This window comes from Penicillium psychrofluorescens (assembly GCF_964197705.1).
Source record: "Penicillium psychrofluorescens genome assembly, chromosome: 2".
NCBI classification, from domain to species: Eukaryota; Fungi; Ascomycota; class Eurotiomycetes; order Eurotiales; family Aspergillaceae; genus Penicillium; species Penicillium psychrofluorescens.
The window spans coordinates 2360126-2376258 of NC_133440.1; the positions used below are offsets into that span (position 1 = coordinate 2360126).

Consider the following 16133-nt stretch of genomic DNA (forward strand, 5'->3'; position numbering starts at 1 on the left):
GAGAATCAATGTCGCATTCCATTATCCGTTACAATTTTGGCGCAGGGCTCACGCCAGCTAGAATACAGTAATCATACCCTCATCGACTCATATACATCGTGTGTGCCTTCGACCAGAGTGGCCGAGAGACGCAGGCTCCATGTAAATCTTATCATGCACCTTGTCGATCCATAAAGTAGGGCGTAGGATCATCACCGTCGCTACTAGACCCCGCTGTGTAGGACAACTGGTCCTCGTAACTGCCTCGGCGGCTGTTGGCATCCTCGTCAGACTCGAGGGACGGCATTCGCGATTCGGAAGACTGGTTGGATCTCTTAGTGGTCGAGATCCTTCGGTCCTTGCCCCGACCCTTGATGCCCTTGTTGCTGTTCTTGTACAGCCTATTGAAATATTCCCACATCTTTTGCTCTTCTGGGTTCGTGGGCCCGCTGTCTCCCATTTGTGAGAATCGCATGGTCCAATTTCGGAGGGTAGTGGCATGGAATTTGTTTTGATGGGACTAGAAACAGAGACAAAACATAGAGTCAGCAACTATCATCGCCCAGTCTCAGAGAAAACTGACCTTCAGGTTGCCTAGCTGAGTAAATTGCTTGCCGCAGTCATCCAAGACGCAGGTGAACGGTTTGGCGTGCTCGTGAGTGACCTTGTGGGCTCGGACATTGCCTCGTTGGGCAAATCTCTTGTGACAGATTTCACAGAAGTAGGGTTTCTCGCCCGTATGCCGCCGTTGATGCGTCTAAAATGGCGGTACACGTCAGCCTCGTTTCTCCCCAATCCTCGAGCGAGGCTAACCTTGAGGTTGCCGAGTTGCGAGAAGCGCTGCCCGCACGAGGGCTCCTTGCAGATCTGTCCCACTGTCAGCCCGCCGATCCACGTTGTGTTCTCCAGAAAACTCACAAACGGCTTGTCACCCGTGTGAGCCCGCGTGTGGATCTCCAGATGTGTCTTCTGCGCAAAACTCTTCCCGCAGTCCGGGAGAGTGCAGGTATACTTGCGCTTCTTGCTTCCTGGCCCTTCATAAGGCAAATAGCGAGGTGGTGCTGTGGAGGGCATTGGATATACTGCCATATATCCCTGCATGACCGGTGGGGGCAGGCTCTGAAGAGGAGGCAGCGACTGTTGTGACGGTGTTGGTGGCCCTTGGCACTGGATGGTCTTCATCAGGATGTCAATCCCGGTCGAGAACCCGGCTTGGGAGGCAGGTTGTCCATTCTCATGTACTGCTGCCCCTTCAGAAGGTGCATCTTTGCCAGGGGAGCCAGGGCTGGACAGACTGGAGACCTGTGGCCCGGGGAGAGACTCTGTGCTGGTCGTCACGACGTGGTTGATGGCATTCTTTGCCGGCCGAATCTCTGGTAGAGATGGCAACGCCTGCGACTCCGACGACAGACGCAACGGCTGGGGGTTTATCGGCTGCTGTCCGGGCACGAAATACGTGTGGTACGGGTCAGAATGCTGATGATGGCCGAGGGAATGGCCGAAGCTGTAGGCGGCATGGCTCGGGGCCTGGTATGGCAACGAGTAGGGCGCCGTAGTCGGGTGCGAATAGAAGGGGAAGTTGTGGCCCAATGTCGAGTCCATGGGACGCCGGTGGGCAAAGGCACCCACGACGTGGCCCGGAAACTCGAAAGACACGGGCTCGGAGGGCTCCATCGTCTTGACAACAGCAGCCCAACTCTCCACTAGCTGAGACACACCTGGCACCACGCTCACGCCTCGTTGTGTACGCAGTACCAATGGGTACCCGATGGAGTGGGTGGACTCTTTTCTTCTGTTGGGCGTTGCTCTTGATGTCTTCGGGATTTGGGTTCTGGCTGGTGTGAAGAACCACTTGCTTTTCCGGGTTGAACAGGAGGAAGAAGCAAGAATATAGAAGAAATAGACAACCTGGCCGGCCAGAGCACAATCGGTCCAGCGCGGGTAGGCTTCCGAGCCGGAGGGATCTATATAAATATACGGGGGCCGCGATGACGGGATCACAATCCACCCAAAAGAAAAACCAAAACAGAAGTATGCACGCAAGAATAATAATGAGGCGCCAAAGAAGGATGATTGACGGCTAATGGTGATCATCCGTAGCGCATCTTGAATTCGAGATATATGATTATTTGCTTGCTTCAGTGCCCGATGCCGTGGAAGCAGCGGGACCAGCAGGGATGCTTGTTTTTGGCGCAGCTGAGTCGAAGCAGGAAAAAGAAAAAGAAAGCATGCCTGCGTCCCCTGGCCATGGCGTTTCGAGGACTGGGGGAGGGGGGTGGGTTCGTAAATAATCGGGCGCCTGGCCGGGACCCCAGAGCCATCACAGTGGATCAGGGATCATGGGAGTGACGAGCTCCACCGCACGATTTCCCACGAACTGGAGTTCCTCCCAAGACGAGGGAACGAACAGATCGCCCGCAGCCGTCTCAGATCGTGGCTGGCTGCCCCGCGGAGCAACGAGACCGACTCATCGCGAGATGGATCTTGGTCCTGTGCAACATTTCTCTGTTGCACGAGAGGCGTGCAATCGTGTGCTGCTTCCAGGGAACTAGCGGTATTCCTGTTCGGTGTCGAGAGGGGGGGCGAGCGCAGTTGTACCAAACAATAATAAATCCTGACAGCCGCGACTGGCGACAGCTGAACCCGCTCTAATGTTTCAGTGCTAACCCTAAGCCAGTAATGTAGTAGTTAGTCAAGTCTGCCTCCGCAAGCAACAAAATACTCATACGGATTTGCCACTTTCAGGAGACTGATCCGGCTGGACTGACATCTGTCATGCCCGACCAGAAACCCCCCGAAAAAGAAAAAGCAGACGGGCCGGGCCTTTGGGCTTCTGTGATCAGTCCGGTCCAGTCCAGTCCAGGGGCCATGATTGCCAAGTGGACCGAGTGGAGGGATCGACCTGCAGGCGATCTATCCATTCAATAATTAATTCGTTAGCCGCTGTACTCGCTCTAGCGAAGTAAGTAAGCCCTAACTCATCAGGGGTCAGTCAATCTACGGTGGGAAAGCGGGAAAAGGGTAGGTATGGACATCAATCAACATTGGTCAAGGTCAAAGAACAACAACAACAACAACAACAGTAGAACAAATTCGAAACCCCAAGCCAAACCAAAACCGGCTGCGACACAGGAAAACAGAAAAGAAAACACACACATGCGCCGAGGCATCCCAGTATCAACCCGTTTACCGTCCAGTGTATGAAGAATATCTGGTGGAGAATCATGTCAGCCATGGCATCGAGAATGCGGTCAATTGCAACAGGGGGGAAACTCACCTCCAGATCCGAGCGCGCATGTCGCCGCTGCCAGTTGCGAACAGGTTGTTCGTGGGGCTGGGCGCAACCGAAATAACTGTCAGGGTTAGCACCAATCCGGGCCGCGGTGGCTGCGGAAGACTCACCGGAGTTCTTGTGGCCCTGCAGCATCATCTGGGCGTTCCCGGTCATCGGATCCCAGAACTGGACCCCCCGGTCCTTTGAGCCACTCATGACCCACTGGCCGTCCGGTGTCAGACACACACTGAGCACAAAGTCCTATACAGTATCGTCAGCGCGGTTAGAGATGATTAAAAAAAAAAGGGAGGGGGGGAAACAAACCTTGTGACCCTCGAAGGTCCGCAGACACTTGCCGCCCTTGGAGCCGCCGTGATGGACGTTGCGCGGGACATTGAGCTCCCAGAGCTTGATTGTCTTGTCCAGACTGCCGCTGACCAGGTCGCGGCCATTGGGGGCGAACGCGACCGAGTACACGCTATCCTTGTGGCCATCTGGGTTCTCCAGACGCTCCACCAAGTAGCCAGTCGTGGTGTCCCACACGCGAACGCTCTTGTCCAGCGAACCGGCCGCCACGTAGTGACCGTCGGGAGACATCGCCACCGTGGTGACGCCATCCTCAATGCTGAGGGTGTAGACGAGCTTGCCGTCGAGGATGTCCCACAGGCGCACCGTCTTGTCCCCACTACCAGAGGCGATGTAGCGGCCGTTGCCGGCGAAGTCAAGGGAGTAGATATCTTGCTCATGACCAGTGAAGATGTGCTTGATAGTGCGCGCAGCGATATCCCAAACCTAGATTTGTATGCATCATTAGCAATCGGTAGGCAACTTAGTTTCTTGTTTTGCGTGTGCCTTACCCGGATCTGCTTGTCCTCAGCGCCGGTCGCGAGGTACTTTCCGTCCGGACTGAAGCAGACACTGCGAATGTAAAGGTCACCATCCTTGTCGACGTTCTCATCCTGGAGCGTGGCCACATTCTGGCCGGTGCTCACGTCGAAGATCTGCGCAGAGCGATTGCAGCCCGTCGCCAGATACTTGCCATCGCGACTGAAACGAACGCAGCACACGACGCTGTCGTGGACCAGGTGGTGCACCAACTCCACGTCGAGCACGCGCGGCACTTCGGGGTTAAATACGGCAAACCAATCGGCACCCTCACGCTTCTGAGTCGGGGGCAGATCATCGAGGTTCCAGTTCGCCAGCATGTTACCGGGCCGCTCGCGCACCAGAGACTGGCCCGGAGGCGTCGGGCGGGCAATCTGCGGCGAGGCACGGGGGTCAGGATAGGCAAGTTGGTGCGTCTGCTGGGGGGTTGCCGGTCCCGGGGGTGCGCGGCCGCGACCCTTACCCGGGCCAGGAGATGCGGTGGGCGGGGGGGGAGGTCCATAGCCTACAGAAAGTTCACCACACATGTTAGCAGCTCGAAGATGATCCTAAAAATACCACAACATACCATTCACAGCAGGGCCAGGTTGATATCCCCCAAAAGAGCTCTGCGAATGCTGCGGCGCACCAGGCTGGGCAGCTGGGGCAGGCTGTTGAAGGGTATGCTGGGGAGGCCGCTGCTGATCCTGGGAGTGGGGAGGGGCAAGACCGGGACCACTACCTCCTTGGTTGGCCATGATGCCACCGAACAAGTTGCTAGGACCATGGCCCAGGGCAGGTGGGGGAGCCTGAGCAGGACCCGTGTGCTGCGCCGAAGCGCCCATGTGCGAAGGGATGGGTTGGACACCGCGGGACTCGAGTTCATGTCGCAACAGTCGGATTTCGCTCTCGTAACTAGTGGCAGGAGGGAGACCTGTTAGTGATGAAGATAGGGAAGGAAAGGGGACACTCACTCCTGTTTCATCTTGATCTGCGCCTGCTCCAGCTGGTAGACCTTCTGACGGATCATCTCCATTTCCTGGAGTTGTCCAGTCACTGCGTGATCTGTCAGTTAGATAAACAATTCAGCGAAAGTCGTGACCCATGAGCCGTAGTCATCAACAGACAGACAGGAGCTCGAATTCAAAATGGCATGGAAGTTCCACAAAGCGACTGCGCAGAGTGCAAAAAAAGGTGTATGAATGAAAGGAGGACACTCACACTGATGTTCAAACTCACCAGTGTTCCGCGACTGGCTCTCAAACTCCTGGCGCAGCTGGTCCAGCAACTCCGTCAGGCGGGAGTTGGGGGCGGGCACCATCCCGCGATGAGTGTTGTACATGGTGCAATGGAGGGGCGATGGTCGCCTGTTAATAGAGAAGGGAGTGAAAGAAAGATCTGAAGTGTGGTCCGGATCAGCGACAGCTCACCACCGACGTGGGTCGCGAAAAAAGGACTGAGAGTCAGAGGAGGAAGACCCGCGATCACTCAGACGCCAATGTTGCTGGTGAATTGCACCATGCAACTAGCGACAGCGACAATAGAGAAAGATGGAGCGCGATGAGAGAGGATGGAGATGTGGATGGGTGTGGTGGAAAGGAAGAGGAGGGGGAGAGGCTGGAAGTGGCAGTGACAGTGACAAGTAGTCTGGGAAGTTTGGGTCGTTGGGGGCAGAATTGGCGGCTGAGTTGGCGCGACTAGCGAGCCTAGGCGAGCAGGCGCATGGGGGAAATCCTTAACTTACCGAACCGAAGTGGACACTGATAAAGGGGGGCGAAGTGAAGAGCCGGGGAGCGAGATGGGGGCCTGTATCACCGTTTGCAGTGGAGACCAGAGACCCCAATGTTGAATGGATAAGAGAGGAGGAGTGGAGAGAGAAAGAGAGAGAGAGAGAGAGAGAGAGAAGAAGGAGAGAGAGAAAGGATGAGAGGACCTGGTCGTATACGGTCTGTAGTACTTAGAAGAAAGAGAGAGAGAGAGAGAGCAGAGAAATTCGATGACCGTACGGTATTACATTTCCGGCAAGCTGAAGGATACCCGGGCAGTACCTGCGGCTGCACGCAGAATGGGCGGGCAGACAAGGTACCACGCAAGTCTCGAGCCATTAACTATTGCCGGCCCATCCCGTGGACCGGCCAGCCACAATGGGTGCCTGGCAATTAAGACATTAAGGCAACAAGGCAGCACTGTCAACCCAAAACATCCAAACCAATGGAGGGAGGTACAGGCACAAGGACTGCATCGTTAATATATGCTCCATAGGTTCAGGTTCTATTCTTGCACCACCAGTCAGAATTCATTCAATAGGAATCCTCAGATGGTGCATGGCTGCTTACCTCATCCCCACCGGGATGGTTCGTTCCGCGCTGGTGTGACTGCGGGAACAATTTATTATTCGCCGCCGGTCTCCTTTCTTCTCCCTCCCACCTACAACTTCTTCTTCCACCCTCCCCCAGCCCAGTCAACATGGATATTGTCCTCGAACTCTGGGACACCTTCATTGGTGATCGTCTCTATTCGACTCTGGTGCCGGCCTCGCTCTCCTCGTCCATCTCGCTTCCTGCTTTTGCCAATGCCGCCAACAGCTCGCTCGCCCTGTTTGGCGCCTCCGAGCCCTTTTTCTATGAGCCGGCCACACAACTCCTCCACCTCGAGCCGTCGAAATATGCCTATCTCAGCGCATGGCCGCGGAATAATGCCTACCGCCAGTTCACCAGTTTCTTCCTAATCACTTGGTATGCAGTGGCGCGTCTCTTCAACTGTTTTGTTTCTTGGGTACTGACCGGTTTGGGACGCTAGGCTATTCGGATTGCTGGTATACTTCGTGGTTGCAACGCTGTCGTACCTCTTCGTGTGGGATAAGGAGACTCCCAAGCACCCCAAGTTCCTCAAGAACCAGATTTCCATGGAGATCAAACAGGCCATGTCGGCCATGCCCCCGATGGCGCTGCTGACCGCGCCCTTCTTTCTCCTGGAAGTCCGCGGGTACGCCAAGCTCTATGACACCGTCGCAGACGAGCCGTTCCCCTTCTACAGCATCCTGCAATTTCCATTCTTCATCTGCTTCACCGATTTCTTCATCTACTGGATCCACCGGGGTCTGCACCACCCTCGCGTCTACAAGACCCTGCACAAGCCTCACCACAAGTGGATCATGCCCAGCCCATTTGCCTCTCATGCGTTCCATCCCTTGGACGGCTGGGCCCAGAGCATCCCCTATCACGTTTTCCCGTTTCTCTTTCCGCTGCAGAAGCTGGCCTATGTCTTCCTGTTTGGCTTTATCAACCTCTGGACCGTCTTCATTCATGACGGAGAGTATGTGTCCAACAGCCCGGTTGTGAACGGCGCTGCCTGCCACACGATGCACCACCTGTACTTCAACTACAACTATGGCCAGTTCACCACGCTATGGGATCGCATGGGTGGCAGCTACCGCAAGCCCAATGAAGAGCTCTTCCGACGCGAGACCAAGATGGGCCAGCAGGAATGGCAACGACAGTCCAAGGAGATGGAAACCATCCTCAAGGACGTGGAGGGCGATGATGACCGCAGTTACATGACTTCGGCCGAGGCGAAGAAAATTTTGTGATGTTCTCTATCGCCTTTCCTGGACAAGGTGTCTGTACACCCAGAGTGAGTGGTTTATGAGTTCTATTTTCCCGCCTTATTTTTCCCCCTGGCCCCGGGCATTTCGTCCCGATTCGAGTACATTAATTCGCCCTGTGCACATCTTATATTTTAATAACCCCCCTCACAAAATGACACCGAGCACGGCGTGGCCCGCCGGCGGTCTACCTGTCTTTGTACATAACGTTGGTGTTGACTAGAATGAAGTGGAATTGATCTACATCTATTCGTGTACTGACCTGCAATCTCCACGGCCGCGAGTATTTTACAGCTTCTCGTCGGTCTTCCGGCCCTGTTGCGGCAGAAACCAGTCCATGTACTTGCGCTGCGCCCCAGGTGTGATGCCGGTGACTGGATTTGCCGGTTCTTTGCCTCCCTGGAGGAATTGCGCCATTGCGTCCGTTGCGTGCCCTTCGGCGTCGTATCCATAGACTGCCAGCACTGTCTGGGGGTCTCCATAAAGGTTACTGCTACGTATGAAAAATTTCCCTTCTAATTCCGGCTCCATCGCTTTGTCGCGCGCCTCTTGCAGCGGTCCGTCTGGCAACATCCAGATAGCTCCATTGAGGAAAGACACCTGCTGTTTGGCATATGCTTTGGGCATGCGCTCCGTTTCATAGATGTGGATGGCCTCCCGCAGGCTGAGCTTGCCCTGCACGACTCCCTCGATGCACTTGGCCAGGAAGGCCCCATCCTCCATCGAGGTGGCTGCTCCCTGTGCCATATGGTTGACCATGGAATGTGCCGCGTCGCCCATCATCACCACGTTCTTCTGGGGCGAGGACCACGAGTCCAACGGCCCGGTGACCATCAACGGCCAGCGGCTCTAACCCACCTCCGTTAACTAGTTTTTTCTTCTGTGGGAAGGGTGCTTACCGTCTCGGGGATCATATCGACGATACGCTTGATCCGCGGATCGTAGTCCGCATACGCTGCTCGCATTTCCTCAACAGGCACGTCTGGTGTGGTCGTGCGAAGTTTCTCAGGGCGATGATGAGAAAGCACCAGGTTGAACACGTTGCCCGCAGAGATCGGATAGGTGATGATGTACGAGTTTTCCGCCATCCAGACCTCCATGGTCAGCTTCTGGATGAGCTCGCTGGCAATGGGATCCTGGCGAATGCGCTCATATGGGACCACTGCGCGGTAGGCGCAGTTGGTTGTCGGTGGCTCTGGGCTCACGTCGGGGAAGAGAACCTTGCGCACGATACTGTTGATGCCGTCGGCGCCGATACAGAGGTCGGCCGTGTATTTGGTGCCCTGGTGCGTCGTTACCACCACTTGATTCGCTCGATGGTCAATCTGCTCGACGCGCGAGTTGATTTGGATAACAGCACCCAGCTGCTCGGCCACCGTCACCAGGCCCACATGGAGATGTGCACGATGGACCACCCACCACGGTCGTCCCAGCTCCCTCTCCAACGGGGCAATCTTGGTGTATCCGACGCGGGTGCCGTTTTTGCGTCGCATGTTTAGCTCCTCGAACTGCACGAGGTTCTCCCCGATCACCTTGTCGACACCCCATCGTTGCAGCAGCACCGAGACATTAGGTGTCATCTGGATCCCGGCTCCAATCTAGGTATCCGACTCAGCAAACTGTCCGTTTCGAAGGGCAGGCCATCCATACCTCGCCCAGTTCTTCGGCTGCCTCCAATACCGTTACGTCCGCCCCGGCGCGACGTATGGCAATGGCCGCTGCCAGGCCACCAATACCAGCACCCACAATACAAACATGCACTCGGCGGGAAGCCTATAGCGATGGGTCAGTGGCGGATGCTGGTATGCGCTCGGCTAGTGGTGCTTACCATGGTTCGTCAGTCCAACTCGATAATCTAGTAGTGTTTTGCAGACGACAAGCATACATTGTAGGTTACTTATAGAATTGCCACACTTACCCATATCTTGCGTTCGAGAGGGATTATCGGGGACGTCGGGAACTGCTATGCTTGACCGGGGAAATCGGGCCACTTGGAATTGTGGGGGGGGGAAAGCTTAACAACGTTGACAAAGTATGGATCTGGAGCTTGAAGAAGATGATCGTTACCACTGGAAGTTTTCTGTGTGGATGATTTTAAGAGAAGAACTTGCTCTTGGGTCGAGAAACTAAGTCAACACGAGTCCAAAGATGCCATGGCAAATATGTACAGTAGTACAATAAGGGACTTGCTTGGACCGCACGACTAATCCTAATTGACAACCCCAAGCCCCTCCGCCTTCCATGATATCGTGTTCCGATCCAATTGCGCCCTGGATCGAGTGGAATTGCACCCTGCAGGCGATCTCCGCCGGGATGACGGCAGGCTCGCTTCTCTCGGGTGTCCGGAGGACATAGCGTGGGTAACTAGCGGGGGAATCGACGATCTCCACAAAATCGAAAGCCCAAACCCCCGACTTCCCCGGGTCTGCGCAGCTCCTGTATCTCCCCGTCACCCTGTTCGCCATGACTGGGTCTTCTGAGCCACCGCAAAAGCGTCGGCGCTCGCAGTTAGCCTGTAATTCGTGCCGCCATCGGAAATCACGAGTGGGTATCCTCAAATCCCGGCAGAAGACAGGCCTCGGGCTGACCGCGTGCAGTGTAACGGAGGCCGCCCCTGCGCCCAGTGCAAGGACTTGGGCTGCGAGTGCAAGTACCAAGATGTGGGAGCCTCGTCTAATCTGACTGCTGAGAAAAGGTATCTCTCCCCTGTCCGATGTATCTGGATCCGGGTGATTCTCATTCGGCGCTGTAGCTACTTTGCTCGCTTGGAGAGTCGCATTCAGGAGATTGAATCCTCTATTCGAAGGCTGGAAAAAAATCAAACCTCTAGCAATGATAATAGATCGGAGGGCCCCACCGAATCGTTGCGGCCCAGAACCAGCACTCTCGATCAAGATACAGAGCCGCCCGCCGTCAAGCCTGATGTTCCTTCCAACACTCAAGATCGAACCGAGTTTGGTGAGGTTGACATGTCGGAGAACGCAATTGATGGAATGGGTGCTATAAACTTCACTGACGAGGAGGATTGCGGGTTCTTTGGTATCTCTCGTCATGCAGATATGCAGAAGTGGCCGCCACTGACTGGTTATTCCTAGGCCCATCTTCAAACATTGCCTTTATGCGTCACATCTCTCGTGCTATTGCTCGAGTAAATGTACACAGCTCACCTGTGTTGTCCAAATCGCCTCCTTTCCAGACCGGGGGAGGAATGCTCAACATCTCCTGGTCTCGGCCCGACAATGACGCCAAAGGTCAAATGCAGACACCGAAGAACGAAGTCAACATTTTTGGCTTGCCACCAGAGGAACGCACTTGGAGCTTGATCCAAAAGTATTTCGAGAAGACGGGCCAGCTGCTCCCGTTCATTCACGAAGCGTCGTTTTGCGAGACCTACTTCCAGATGAGACAGGATAATTTCAAAAGAGTCCGCAGGACATGGCTTGGTCTTCTTAATATTGTGCTGGCGATCGCAACGAGTCTTCACACTGAGGGTGATATGCCTGCCGAGAAACGCATCCAGGAATCTGACATTTATTTCCAAAGAGCCAACGGTCTATGTGACCGCGACTCTAAACGGAATGCAAGCCTGGAGATGGGTAAGCAATGTTTAAGATTGCATGCTGCGCAGCTAACTCGATTTTAGTTCAATATCTGTTGATTCTTGGCCAATATCTTCAAGGAACTCAGAAGTCAGTCCAAGCATGGACAACTCATGGACTTGCTGTCTCGGCTGCTTTTCAGCTTGGTCTACACTCTCCGGAAGCCAATCGGCGCTTCTCGCCGCTGGAAAGCGAAATCCGCAAGCGGACTTGGTATGGATGTATTCTTCTGGACAGGTAAGAATCTGAATGCTCACTAGTCGGCTGCCTGCTAACACTCCTAGAACCCTGAGTATGACGTTTGGCCGGCCTTGCACCATCCCCGAGAGCTACGTGAAGCTTGATATGCCTTTGAAAGACATGCAGGTGCTCAGCCCTGCCCCCAAGTCCGAGACATACCAGCAACTTGACGGCTGGTTCTTTACGGCAGCGATGTGAGCCACAAAGATCCTTTCATGCCCACTTCCCTCAAAGTCTGACCCCAATCATAGTAAGCTATATGTAGTCCTGTTCAACGTCCTCGACACATGTTACTGCCAAAACCTTGGATTCGAGCATCCCCTCACGACGGCAGATGCCATACCCCAGATCCTAGAAGGCGAGAGGCAGCTAGAAGAATGGCGATTCCAGACGGTGCCTGCTCTCGGCATTCGACTATGGCACCAACCCATTTTAGCGGATGACTTGGCCCAGATGGATCTGGAGTCGACTATCCGCCATCGATTCGGCATCGTGCTTTCAGTACGCTACCACAATCTGCGTATCCTCCTATACCGCAAGTTCCTGGAGGGGTTCCTAGACGCGTACAGCCTAAACAAACCTCTTGCTCCAGAGAATAAGCTCGTCCAGCAGATGGGTCTTACTGGCATGCAGAACTGCATTGAATCCGCGACGTCCATCATCCAAACCGTGCATACAATCACGGCGTCGAAAGGCTGGCGCCGTGGTCTCCTCGGTGCTTGGAACTTTTCCCTTTACTACAGTAAGCAATTTCAATAGAATTTAATCCAGATGCCCACTAACCATGGCTTAGCGTTCAACGCCGGCCTTACCATATTCGGTGCCCTGCTTGTCTCATCCAAGGAGAGCCGCCATGACCCCTCGCAGTGGTGTGCGGTCGAGCAGTCTCGCCCATATGTCGACATGGCTGCGGAAGCGCTCCGGCGTTTGGACTCGGGGAATCAAGTCATCGAGCGCTGTGTCGAGTATTTGGCCCAACTATCCATGATCCTCAAAGCCACCAGTAAGTGTCTCTGCCAGAATACAAATATTTGGCCCTTTTTTGTTCTCTATATTAATATGTCCAGATGGCACTGGTACCGGCGCTGGGACAGGCATCAGCGAGTCTAGCATTTACGGCGCTGGCGTGCCGCTGCAGGCGCCCATGTATGCCCCGGATCTGGTCTTGCAGCAGCATGGCACAGGACACCAGCCCACGATGTGGTCGAACAATATGGATTTGGGTGAGTTTATGATGGATAATGATTTGGATTTTTTGGGCCGGTTGTTCAATTTCAATCATGAGGGAGCGGGAATATGAGGGGGTTGGTTTGCTTCGCTTTAGCGGGAATATATATCTCAGGTTCCCTTAGGGAGACCAAAAGCACTCTTGGGGTTTGAACAGTATACCCGACTTAGAATAAAGCATCTACTGTCATACAAGTGGAATTTCGTTGCTGGTTTCATTTCGGTTTTTTTTTGTCCCTAGTATGTTGTTTTCTTGCCTGACGCGCACATATTCGACACCTACATAGTATACAAAGCCTAGGGCTAGGAATAAAAAAAAAAAAAAAAAACTGCCCTCTCTCCATCCACGACATGAATTCATTGAAATGACAAAATACAGAAGCAAAAAGGAGTTGATTCAACGGTCAAATGAGAAGAAGACGATTGGTCTCATCCGCCCCCGGCGAAGCAAGATTTAAGCATCAGCAACGTCGAGATCGCCATCGGCACCCGCATCAGCCGGGGCATCCGGCATGTCAGATTCCGCAGAAGGCGGAGCGACAGTGCCGACGGCGGTAGCGTTAGCCAGGGCATCGGTAATGAAAGAGTCCTCGACAGCGGCCTTGCGGCGGAAGACACGGAGCCAGCGGCGGCCCCATTGGCGGATTATAGCGTCCTCAGGCAGATCGCCGCTGCCGTCGCCGCGCTCCATTTGCTCGTCGTTACTGCCGGCCGCAACAGAGACAATGGAGTCCTCAATGAATTTGAAGAGAGCCTGCATGTCGGAACGCTCGCGGGAGAGGGTCTCATCCAGAACACTGAGCTGGGGCTCGTACAGGGTAGGCTGGGTGCGAGCAGCAACAATCTGGCGCATGCGATTGGTGACCTTGCCGACGGTGGCGGTAATTATTTCAAAGATGTGAGTCTTTGCGAGGATAGTGCCGGCTTCCATGGACTCGGAGAGAGCCCATTCCAGGACAGAAAGAGGGCTGAGGATGGTGTAGTTGAGCAGCTTGTCGACGATATTGATGGCAATGCCGGGCTGGTCTGTCCAGTACTCCATGACAGAGGTTATGATCTGGCAGCGTGCACGTGGTGACTCCTGGCCGATGAATAAGAGGCGTTCCTTGTTTCGTTCAATGCACGACAGGACGTGCGACAGCGACTTAGACCCGACGAAGCAGATCGATGTCACCAAAGCATCTGTTGACGGAACTTTGGGGTCTTCCACCCCCAAATCCTTGGCCTGCTCTTCGATGGATACAATGATAGGCTGGATTTCCTCGTCACTAGCTTTCTTGCGGATGAGCTGCATGATCTCTTGCCCTTCCTTGGAATAGGGCGTCACTGCAATGCAAGTTAGCAGCCGTCAACCACTTATAAGAAGAACCTTGTTACTTACTCTCAGCGAGATACTTGAATTCAGGTGTATCTTTCTCCTTGCCCTCTGAAATCAAGGACTGATACGCCTTCGGAAGGGTACCCTTGATTCGTTGCGCGAAGCTAAGACGAATTTCTTTGTCCAGAGCACCGTGGATAAAAGCCATCTTCGGGTGAACAATTGGCAGATCAAGATCGTCGACCCTTAAAAAAATCAGTGTCTTGAATACTTTAGAAACGACAAGTAAAACCACGAAATTCCTTACCATTCGCTCCATTTCCACGTGAAGCCGAAGTTGCTAAGATGATGGGCGAACCAATCCAAGAAACGATAGGTGAGTTCCAAATCCATCGTCTCCACGCTGCTATACAGGAATCGGATTGCACGACCCAAGCTGGGCGCAATTGCCGCCGGAGCAATTTTGCAGCATTCGGTGAGCAAGGAGTGATAGTAGACGAGCTTGTGCTCCGGAGCAGGCAGCTGGAACAACTGAGAGAAGACCGCATCCACAGCCACGTCCTCGGGTTTCCACGCTCGGTCTTCCGGCGCCAGTTCACGCATCCGATCGAAAGGCGTCGCACGTTTCACAAAGATATGGGGCGGAAAGTAGCAATCCACATCGATGAGGAACTTGGCCGTAGCAACCCGATTGAAGCTGAGGAGATTGATGGTATCGACCAGCGCGTCTCTCAAGAGTGACGAAGCGATGTCCGAAGGGGAAGGGACAGTGTCCACCTCTTGGTCCGCGTAGACGGAGAGATAGACCTCCGGGAAAAGAGTCCGCGCTCCATTCTTCACCGGGTTAGGAACCGTAACATGGGGAAAGGCAATCTTTGGCACATTCTCAAGCAATCTGGGTTCACCAGTCTCATCATCACGCAGATGCTTCCAGGGCCGGGGAAGACAGGTGAGCTCCCAACCCCGACTGGCCTCACCTTGAAGCTGAGTCTGGAGCAGGCTGATGACACTTTGACCAGCGGGTGATTGGTTATCTTCCGGGCCAAAGGTATTCACTAGATCCACGAGGGGATGCGGAGTGGAAGCAATGACATCCGTTTTCTCCAGAAGCGCAGAAGCCTGAGAGTCGAAGCCCGAAGCGGGGGACAACATCACGAAAGGGATCGTGAAGAGGATGATCTTCACAAGCTCCAGTCCAAGAAGCTGTATTCGTTCGAGTCAGTCTATTGCGAACAGCTAAACAAAGACAGAGACACTTACATCTTCCGAAGACGCCGTCTGGAGATCCACCGCACGAGAGAACAGCTCCTCTAGCAGCGGGAAGATACCCTCTCCCTCAAATGCAGGCTGCAGGACACCCAGAAAACGAAGGAGAAGCTTGACCTCACGCCACGATCCCGAACCAATGTACTTTTGCAGGGCATCACCGGCCTTGTTGATGACCTCCGTTCCAAGCTCGGGTTTCAGGTCGTGTGCACACAAGACCGTCGTGGCGACGAAAGGAATCTTCATCGGTTGCTCAAGGACACTGTCACAAGGTCAGTAGACATCCAACCCAGACATTTCAAAGCAGCACAGACAGGTCAATGGAGATGTTGGTAAAGGTTTCGCGCAGCTCCTCGTCGTCATAGTTGTCCACCACGGTCTTCGCGATCCCCTGCACATCGTCCTCCACTCGTCGCGCAGCCTAACCCGTAAGATCCACTGTCAGTAGTTGAAAGATAAAACACCAGAAAGCAATATTGCGGGCGGACAGAAAAGGGATCGTACCGATTCGGCGAGGGTGAGCAGTTGTCGCCGGACCTGAACCACGAGCGGCTCCTCATATCTGCGTCGCTGAGGACGGTGATCATCGTCATCGTCGTCTGTCGAGCAGTTGAATTGTCAGCATAGGGCGCATTCTCATCCACGTCGCGCAGTTCCCTCCGAGGTCAGCCCAACACGCACCTCTGTAGCGCCTTTTGCGGCCACCCCCTCTTGGGCGGTCATAGGGTCGACGGTCGTAGTCAGCCATTGTGGGGGCCCAAT

At 54.3% G+C, this 16133-nt stretch overlaps 6 protein-coding genes across 6 annotated transcripts; 2 read left to right on the plus strand and 4 right to left on the minus strand.

The window, feature by feature from the left end:
- Positions 1-151: 151 nt before the first annotated feature.
- Positions 152-1653, minus strand: PFLUO_LOCUS3084 (DNA-binding transcription factor; the record flags this gene model as incomplete). The annotated part of the gene is made up of 4 exons (XM_073780293.1): positions 152-499; positions 563-736; positions 793-846; positions 898-1653. The coding sequence occupies 4 exons, from the start codon at positions 1651-1653 to the stop codon at positions 152-154; spliced, it is 1332 nt and encodes a 443-aa protein (XP_073637162.1).
- Positions 1654-3165: 1512 nt separating this feature from the next.
- On the minus strand, positions 3166-5459 carry PFLUO_LOCUS3085 (proteinral transcription repressor; the record flags this gene model as incomplete). Its single annotated transcript, XM_073780294.1, has 9 exons — positions 3166-3190; positions 3257-3332; positions 3382-3514; positions 3578-4045; positions 4111-4643; positions 4707-5032; positions 5092-5173; positions 5249-5290; positions 5339-5459. 9 exons carry the CDS (start codon positions 5457-5459, stop codon positions 3166-3168), a joined length of 1806 nt encoding a protein of 601 aa, XP_073637163.1.
- Positions 5460-6583: 1124 nt separating this feature from the next.
- Positions 6584-7706, plus strand: PFLUO_LOCUS3086 (c-5 sterol desaturase; the record flags this gene model as incomplete). Its single annotated transcript, XM_073780295.1, has 2 exons — positions 6584-6852; positions 6917-7706. 2 exons carry the CDS (start codon positions 6584-6586, stop codon positions 7704-7706), a joined length of 1059 nt encoding a protein of 352 aa, XP_073637164.1.
- A 303-nt stretch (positions 7707-8009) lies between these two features.
- On the minus strand, positions 8010-9552 carry PFLUO_LOCUS3087 (uncharacterized protein; the record flags this gene model as incomplete). The annotated part of the gene is made up of 4 exons (XM_073780296.1): positions 8010-8570; positions 8621-9319; positions 9372-9494; positions 9550-9552. 4 exons carry the CDS (start codon positions 9550-9552, stop codon positions 8010-8012), a joined length of 1386 nt encoding a protein of 461 aa, XP_073637165.1.
- A 632-nt stretch (positions 9553-10184) lies between these two features.
- PFLUO_LOCUS3088 (uncharacterized protein) lies at positions 10185-12860 on the plus strand (the record flags this gene model as incomplete). Its single annotated transcript, XM_073780297.1, has 9 exons — positions 10185-10265; positions 10319-10416; positions 10474-10760; positions 10817-11317; positions 11365-11557; positions 11605-11754; positions 11812-12302; positions 12354-12563; positions 12628-12860. 9 exons carry the CDS (start codon positions 10185-10187, stop codon positions 12858-12860), a joined length of 2244 nt encoding a protein of 747 aa, XP_073637166.1.
- Positions 12861-13241: 381 nt separating this feature from the next.
- On the minus strand, positions 13242-16119 carry PFLUO_LOCUS3089 (Nuclear cap-binding protein subunit 1; the record flags this gene model as incomplete). The annotated part of the gene is made up of 7 exons (XM_073780298.1): positions 13242-14113; positions 14169-14350; positions 14413-15308; positions 15366-15633; positions 15686-15792; positions 15876-15970; positions 16053-16119. The coding sequence occupies 7 exons, from the start codon at positions 16117-16119 to the stop codon at positions 13242-13244; spliced, it is 2487 nt and encodes an 828-aa protein (XP_073637167.1).
- Positions 16120-16133: the final 14 nt, after the last annotated feature.